The sequence below is a fragment of the Oxyura jamaicensis genome (assembly GCF_011077185.1).
Source record: "Oxyura jamaicensis isolate SHBP4307 breed ruddy duck chromosome 28 unlocalized genomic scaffold, BPBGC_Ojam_1.0 oxy28_random_OJ72993, whole genome shotgun sequence".
Lineage (NCBI taxonomy): Eukaryota > Metazoa > Chordata > Aves > Anseriformes > Anatidae > Oxyura > Oxyura jamaicensis.
The window spans coordinates 1-7,857 of NW_023304888.1; the positions used below are offsets into that span (position 1 = coordinate 1).

A 7,857-nucleotide genomic window follows, 5' to 3' on the forward strand; every position below is an offset into this window, starting at 1 on the left:
GGGGGGGGCGCCGTTCCCGATCCATTCCCGCGGTGCCGGGATCCAGGCCGGGCTTTGCCGTCAGCCGGGGCCGTTCGGCACTCGGCGCTCCGCAAAACCCGGCGCGGATCCGCGGTGGCGGGCGGGCCGGAGCGCAACCCACGCGTGTCACAGCGACGTGGCCTTGTGGCGCTCCTGCTCGTCGTCGCTGTCCCTGTCGGCGGCCGCGTTGCTGTAGGCGGCCTTCTCCAGCCTGCGGGGACGGGGGGGGGGGGCGTCAGCAGGCAGCTGCCCCCTTCCGCCACCCCCCGCTCCCACGCGTGGGACCCCCCAGAGGGGAAACTGAGGCAGGGCTGGGGCGGGGGCTGGGCTGGGCTGGTACCTGCCGATCGCCTGCGGCTCCTCGGGGGCTCCGCGCTTCCTGCGAGGGGACACGAAGGGGACGCGGCGTCAGCACGGGGCCCTCCCCGCCCCCGGCACCCTGCCCCCGAAGGGCGCTGTGCCCCCCCCCGGGCCCACCTGCGCATCCTGAGCTGCCAGAAGCGGTTGGCGAGCAGCATCACGAAGACGATGAAGAGGAAGACGACGACGGCCGTGAGGCCAATGAGCCAGGGCTGCCACTGCTTGGAGCCGGTGGCTGCAAGGCACCGGGACGGGGACAGCCGTGGGGACGGGGACGGAGCAGGAGGAACGGGGACGGGGCAGCGGGGGCATGGGGACAGCGATGGGGATGGGGACGGGGACAGGGACAAGGAGAGGGATGGGATGGGGACAGGGACAGGGATGGGGACAGAGCAATAGGAATAGGGACAGGGACAGCAGCGAGGTTGGGGATGGGGACAGGGATGGGGACAGAGCAATTGGGGCAAGGATAGGGATGGGGACGGGGACAGCAACGGGGACAGGGACAGCAACAGGGGCAGGGATGGGGATGGGAACAGCAGTGAGGGCAGGGACAAGGACAGGGACAGGGATGGGGACAGGAACAGCAATAGGGACAGGGGTGGGAATGGGAATGGGGACAGGGACAGGTTCAGGGGAGCCCCGTGCCGCAGAGGACAGCACCCTCCAGCTCAGGACACGGGGTCCTGAGCCTGGCACTGGGGGACACTGGGGTGCTGAGGCCCGGTGACAAAGCCACCCCCGCCACAGCCAACCTGTCCCCGTGTGAGCACGGGGCGCCTGGCACGGGGTGGAGCAGTGGCCCCCAAATTTTCTTGCTCTGCCCCCAGAACGGCTGCTGCCGCAGTGCCAGTGCTCAAGGCACTGGGCAGACTGGTCATACTGGGGAGGGCAGCGGGGTGCCGGTGGCACTTACCCTCCTGTCCCCGGGCGGTGGCAGCGAGGGCGAGCAGGAGCAGCAGCCCCAGGGGCTGCGGGGACCTCGGCATCGCGGGGTGGCGGAGGGGCCCGATCCTGCACCCCGAGGCGGGCGCTCGTCTCCCAGCGCGCGCGGCACCGCTCCCTGCACCCGGGGCCAAGGGGCGGCTTTTATTGGGCTCAGGAGGACAAGTGCCACCAAGTGCCATGGCAACGCGGTGCCCTTAACCCCCGGGTGGTGGCACCTCCGCCCCACTCCGCCACCAGCACCCTCGGGCCCCCAGCACCCACCGGGACCCCCAGTCACAGCACCACGGGAACAGCACCGCAGGCACTGGGGAGACTGGGCGGACTGGGAGCAGCTGGGGGGGGTGCCCCCCGGGCAGCATGGGAGCAGCGCAGTTTTGGGTGGAGAAGAGGCAGATTTGGGGCTTGTCGGTGTCGTTTTGGAAGAGCGGCTTCACGCAGCAGGGGCAGGATCTGCCCGGTGGGTGCAGACGGACAGAGGGACGGGGGGGTGGGGGGCTGGACGGACGGACAGAGGGGGCTCATCTCTCCCCACTGCCCCCCACGTGCCCGGGGAGTGCCAGGTGCCATAACCGGGTAAAGATTAATGCCCTTATCACCGAGACCTTGGCAGCGGCCGCGGGTGGCTCCGCTCTGCCTCGCTCCATCCTCGGGAGAAAACAGAGGGGGGGCAGCACCCATGGGTGGGCGCCGTCGGGACCCCCTCCCACTGCAACCCCCGAGGGGGCGAAGAATCCCTGGGGACGTGGGGACAGGGTCCCCAGCGAAGGGCTGGGGGGGGTCCAGGCCCCGCCTTGCTTTAAGGGTTGGGGTCTGCACGGAGCAGCCCCCGCTCACGCTGCCCCCTCCCAGAGGCTCGTGGGTGCTTCGGTCCCGCTCAGATCGTCTTTGGGGGCACCACGGGTGCTGCCGAGCCCTGCCCCATCCTGCAGGGCCTGGCTCTGGCAGGGGCCAAACCCACCCTCAGCACGCTGCCCGTCCATCTGTCTGTGTCTGTCCGGGCATCTCCGTGTGTCTGCGCACACCCGCGCTCCCGTGCAGCGGCGTGCGCCCGGGTTTCCGCGTGTGCGTGCCTGCGCCCCGAGGGTCTGCGCCCATGCCCGGGGGCGCATCTGTGTCTGCACCCCCCCAGCGTGGCCGTGTGGCCGTGCCCGTCCCACACCCGCGTGCACCCCTGCCGATGGGCCAAGGTCGGGGCGCCCCAGCGGGACGGGGAGCGGGGGGGTTGTTGGGGTGCAGCGCGATGGCAGCCCCGAGCTGCGCGCGTTGGCACCACGGCGGTGCGGGGGGACGGGGACGGAGCCGCGGTGAGGGGACACGGGGGGCTTCGCAGCGGGGTCCCCCCCTAGAAAAACCTCTTCTGGGGGTCGGCGAAGGAGATGGAGCTGCGCGGGGCGGTGGAGAGCAGCCCCAGCGGGATGTCCATGCCGGGCAGTGCGCCGGCACCTTCTCCCTGCGGCCTCTCCTCCGGCAGCGCCCCGTCCTCCTCCGGCCACTCCACCTCCAGCACGCCGCCCTCGCCCATCACCGACTTCTCCTCCTCCGGCTTGGGCCCGAACGCCCAATCTGCGGGGACAAAGACGGGGCCGTGGGCAGCGCGCCCCCACTGCGGTGTCCCCCGGGGGGTCCCGAGCCCCAGAGCAATGCAGCCAAAACCCGACCTGTGCACACCAGGCCTCATCCTGCATTTATCTGGGGAGAAAAATTCGCCCCTTTGGCCGGCGGGGTCCTGCCCCGTGCCCCAGCGTCCCCAGCGCCCCGTTTCCCCTCTGGGCCGGTTAGGGACCCCCTCGCCCCCCAGCCAGCCCCATGAGGACCTCAGCGCCGTGCCCCCCCTCCCAAGGACTCACCGGCGAAGTCGTGCACCAGGTCCTTGATGAGGTGGCCCACGATGGCGTACGCCACCACCAGCACCAGGCTGGCCGCCATCACCAGGTAGACGACGTAGCGGGGCAGGCGGATGCTGTCCAGGGCGGGGGGCTTGTACTCCACGTAGAGCACCCCGTCCTCCTCGGGGGGGGACTGCAGCAGGTGCCGCGGCACGGCGCCCCCCGGCAGGGCCATCGCCAGGCTCCCCCCGTGCCCCGGCCCAGAGCCCCCTGAACCTCTGCCACGCGGGGGGACGCAGGGGACAAGCGGCATCAGGGTCCCCAAGGCTCCCCCACGGCCCCCATGCCCCCTGTGCTCAGGGAGCCGCTCGCCCGCCGGCACGGAGGACAGAGCAGCCGCGGGAAGGAGCTTAGCGCCGGTAATCCGGGCACAGCCGGGGCGAGCTCAGCATGGGGGGGGGCAAGAAGTGTCCAAGGTGGCTCGGGGGGGGGGTCCCCAAAATCCCCCCCTCACGTGGCGCTGCGTGCACCCGCGTCCCCTTGTGAGCGGGGAATCGGCTGCAGCTGGGGAGTCCCCAAAGGCAGGGAGGGGAGGGATGCCCCCGGCTCACCCCCCTGCCCCCCCCCCAAATAAATCCCCCTGCAGGCCCCGAATCCCCCAGGCAGACGGCACCAAGCCCTGGACGGGGCCCAGCGCCGCCCGCATGCGATGCCCTCAGCACCGGGGCTGGCGGCCAGGAGGGGGCCTGCAGAACCCCGGCCCCCCCGGCCCCCCTCCAGCACCGAGTGCCCAAAAGTCCTGGAAAAACCCCAATCCCTTCCCCAGGGTGGGATCGCCAGGGAGGGACGGAGCTGCCTGCGATGCCCGCGCCGGAGCCAGTGCCAAGGCAGGGCTCGGTGCCCAGGCTCTCCTCCCCACGCACGTCCCGGCTCTGCTGCGCCCGGGCCAGATCCCGGCCACAAAAATGCCGCTTTCGTTCCAATTCAGGCTTAAAAGGCATTCGGAGGAGTTGAGGTTTTTTGCAGGCAGGCAGGAGGAGATTGGGGGGGGGGGGGGAATGGGGGAGAGCAGAGGCAAAAATTTGGCATCGCTCCTGCCTGGGCTGCGTGATTCACATCTGGAAAATCAGCGCCGGGAGGCGGGGAGCAAGGGTTGGAGCAGCTCGGTGCGATAAGCGGGGCCGAGCACGCCGGGGAGCGCCAGGCACACCGAAACCCGCGCTCCCGTGGGGCACCGACAGCGTGGCACGGGGGAAACGGTCCCGGACCCCAGCACCCACAGGGGACACGGCCGGGCACGGCGGCGCCCCGAGGCCTGGCGGTGCCGCCCCAAAGCCGCCTGCCAGCCGCGGTCTGCGCAGGGCGGAGGGGGCGAGGCGAGAAGCCACACGGCAGCCGGCGCCTCTGCACGGGTGTGAAACCGGCAGCTGGCCGGCAGCCGCGCAGAGGAACCGAGGTCTGGCCGCTGGTGGCCCCCATCCTCTGCGTCACGCCCACGCCACCCGCATCTGGCTTCTGGCCACCAAAATCGCGGTGCCACAGAGCTCCTGCCACAGGGCTGGACCAGACCGGGACCGCGCTGGGGCTCCCCGCTCCCTCCTTGCCCCGGCACAAAGCCCCGGGGACGCCGCAGCACCGGGGGAGCGGCGGCTTTGGGAACCGAGAGGATGGAGCCCGAGTGACTCACACGGAGACTTTGGTCAAGGGGAGAGGTGCTGTGAGCAGGAGGCTGGTACGGACACCCCAGGCCGCAGCACCGTGAGGGCTCCGGGCACCGCTCGCCCCATGGGGGGGGGTCTTTGCCCACCCTGCCCCCCCCCCCTCGGGTTGTGAGGGCAGCCCCAGGGACCCCCAGAGGGGGCCGGACCCCACGGTGTTGAATCAGGGCTCCGCTCACGCCGGTGCCCACGGGCGGTGCTTGATTTCCTCGCAGCCCCGCGCGCAGCCGGGGGATTTGGGTGCTGGGTGCTGGCAGCAGGCAGCAGCCGCCGCCCTCCGGCTCTGCTTAAAGACGGGGGGAGTCCGGGCAGGCTCTGCCTCACCCCGTAAGCCCTCCCCGCGATGCCGTTCCCTGCAGAAAGAAAAACCGCGGCCAAATCTTCCAAGCCTGGCCGTGGAACAAGCCCCATCCCAGGGCAAAGGCTGCCGCAGCGCACAGCCAGCCTGCCCCGACAGGAGAGGCCAAACCCACCGCAGCTCCTCCAGCGCCCCAGCAGCTGCGGAGGGAAGGAGGGCCCCGGCCCCGCACCAACACCGAGGGCAATCCCCAGGCTCTGCACAGCTCCAACCTCCAGGAGCGGGCGCCTGAAGCCAGCCCCGACCCCTCTGGCGAAGCTCACACGGGGAAAGCTGAGCCCGCGCGCCCCGAGCCGCCGCGATGGGCTCCGGCACGCAGCGAGAGCCCACCCGCTCCACCCTGAGCCAGGCTGGGGGCAGGGGAAGGGGCAGATCCAGGAAATGGGGGGGGAGTAGGGGGCAAGTAACAGCTCAGCCTGGATTTGGATGCAGAAGGCAGCTGTAATGGTGCCAGAGAGCAAATCCAGTTCCGCCTCCGCCGGCCGGGCACAGAGCCGTGCCGGCAGACGGGGAAGCGCGCCCGGGGCAAGGAGGCGGCGCGCCCGGCCGGGCTCAGGCCTGCAGCTTGCAGAGCCCGTCGGCGTACTGGAACTGGGAGCCGTTCTCGTACTCGTACATGTCCAGCGCCACCTCGCAGCTCTCCCGCACCACCCGCTCCTCGTCCTGGGCGAAGGCGCGCAGGGTCTCCAGGCAGGAGGGGCGGGCGATGGAGCCCAGGGCCTCGGCGCACTCGTGCCGCACCATGGGGCTCTCGGCGCGGCTGCGCAGCGCGGCCGTCAGCTGCGGCACGCAGGCCTCGTCCTGCATCTGGCCCAGCACGTAGCCGATCTCGTGGCGGAAGAGCGCGCTGCCGGCCTGGAGCCCTGCGGGGAGGAGGCGAGAGTCAGTCCCCAAAGCTCGCCGGGGCGCCGACCCGAGGCCCCCCGACCCGAGGCCCCCCGACCCGAGGCCCGCAGGGCAGGGGGAGGCGTGGGGCGCTCGGATGGGGCTCGGAGCCCGCAGCTGCCTCTCCCCAGACCCGTGGGGCTCTGGGCCCCCCCCGCCATGCAGTGCCCCACGTGTGTAGCAGCCATCCCGTGCTGCAGAGGAAGCCCCACGGGCCTGGGAAGCTGTGAGACAAGGCCCCAGAGCCCTGCACAGCTCGTCCGATGGCACGGGCATGCCCTCGGCTCGCACCAGGTGGCCGGAGAGCATCGTCCACTGCCCTGGGGCTGCAGAGAGGGACCAAGAGTCCGGGGCTGTGCTCTGCCCCCTCCCTGGCCAGGACACGTTCACAGCCTCTCCGGAACAATCTCCAGAGCCCAGGATGAGGCTGGGTGGCCGCGGACCTTCCAGGGCAGACAAAGCAGGTCCCCGGCACCAGGAACCTCCAGCTCAGACCGGCAAATCCCACACCAGCTCTGGGCTGCGCCCTCTCTGCGAGCAAGCAGGGGGGAAGGCGGCTCTCGAAGCAGCAGCTCAGGGAGCCGTGCAGCTCTGGATTTAGGCGAGGCCAATCCTGGATTAACCCGCAGAGAGGAGACAGCGGGCGGGCGGCCCCAGCCGGGCCCTTACCGTCAGCCAGCGCCAGCACGGCGTCGCGGCCGCCCAGGTTCCGCAGGGCGAACATGGCTCGGTAGCGGTCGAAGAGCGGGCGCGCCTCATCCAGGAGGGCTTCGCGCAGCTTGGCCACGTCCGTCTCTTCGGCAGGGGGAGCGGGATCCACCGACTGGTAGGGGCTGGAGCCTGGCTCCTCCCCGTGCTCCTGCAGCCACTCCAGCCTCTTGACGGCCAGCTGGCACGTCTCTGCCACCTGCGGGGACGAGGACGCGGCCCTGGATGTGGGACGGCCCCGAGCAGCGCCGGGAGCGCGCCCCAGCAGCGAGCTGCTGCCGGCATCGCTCCGAACCCCATGGGATTGCCCCCCCCGGAGCCTCACCTCAACCACGGGGTCCTCCGAGTAGTGCTTCAGGACATCCAGCACCTCGGGGTTCCCGATGGCGCCCAGGGCTTCACCTGCGGGAAGGAGACATCAGGAGGCGGCTGCGGTGTCTCGGGGAGGTGTCAGGGCGAGGAGGAGCCCCGGCGCTCCCCGGCAGAGCCTCACCCCGCGGCGAGGCCCCGGGCCTGACGCCGACCTCCCAAACGCCGCGGCCGCACAAACGAGTACGGCGACGGCCCGCGGGGAGGCGAGGCCCAGCCAACCGCCCCGGCCGGGGGCCGCGGGTTTCGCCCCTGCCAGGTTTCAGCGCGTTCCCCCCCCCTCCCGCGGCACCGTACCCGCCTCGTGCCGGACCATGGGCTCCTGGCGGGTGTCCTGCAGCACGCCGAGCAGCACGGGGATGGCGGCCTCGTCCCGCATCTGGCCCAGGCAGTAGGCCAGCTCGTGCTTCAGCAGCGCCGAGCCGTCCCCGAAGGCCCGGCCGATGCAGGCCACGGCCGCGGGGCCGCCCAGGTTGCGCAGGGTGAAGAGGGCGCGGAAACGGGCGGGCAGCGGCTGGGCCGCGTCCAGCAGCGTGCGGCCGATGGCGGCCACCTGCTCCTCGGTCACCATGGCGCGGTGGGGGGGGGGGACGGGACCCGGTCGGGCGCCGCTCCGGTGGCTCCGCTCACTCTCCGCGGGCTCCTGCGCACAGGGAAGGGGGCG

At 71.6% G+C, this 7,857-nt stretch overlaps 2 protein-coding genes across 3 annotated transcripts; both read right to left on the reverse strand.

The window, feature by feature from the left end:
- Positions 1 to 6: 6 nt before the first annotated feature.
- LOC118158506 (small integral membrane protein 24-like) lies at positions 7 to 2,289 on the reverse strand. Of its 2 annotated transcripts, none has more exons than XR_004746839.1 (4): positions 1,294 to 1,817; positions 499 to 616; positions 362 to 400; positions 7 to 232 (listed from the first exon to the last, which is right to left on the reverse strand). XR_004746839.1 is itself a non-coding variant. In XM_035313177.1 (4 exons), the coding sequence occupies exons 1-4, from the start codon at positions 1,506 to 1,508 to the stop codon at positions 148 to 150; spliced, it is 453 nt and encodes a 150-aa protein (XP_035169068.1). In that variant the 5' UTR covers positions 1,509 to 2,289; the 3' UTR covers positions 7 to 147. The 2 variants fall into 2 exon arrangements, 1 of the variants encoding a protein (XP_035169068.1); XM_035313177.1 differs by having other exon boundaries at positions 1,298 to 2,289.
- Positions 2,290 to 5,652: 3,363 nt separating this feature from the next.
- DOHH (deoxyhypusine hydroxylase) lies at positions 5,653 to 7,797 on the reverse strand. The gene is made up of 4 exons (XM_035313176.1): positions 7,491 to 7,797; positions 7,150 to 7,226; positions 6,786 to 7,023; positions 5,653 to 6,094 (listed from the first exon to the last, which is right to left on the reverse strand). Exons 1-4 carry the CDS (start codon positions 7,762 to 7,764, stop codon positions 5,784 to 5,786), a joined length of 900 nt encoding a protein of 299 aa, XP_035169067.1. The 5' UTR covers positions 7,765 to 7,797; the 3' UTR covers positions 5,653 to 5,783.
- Positions 7,798 to 7,857: the final 60 nt, after the last annotated feature.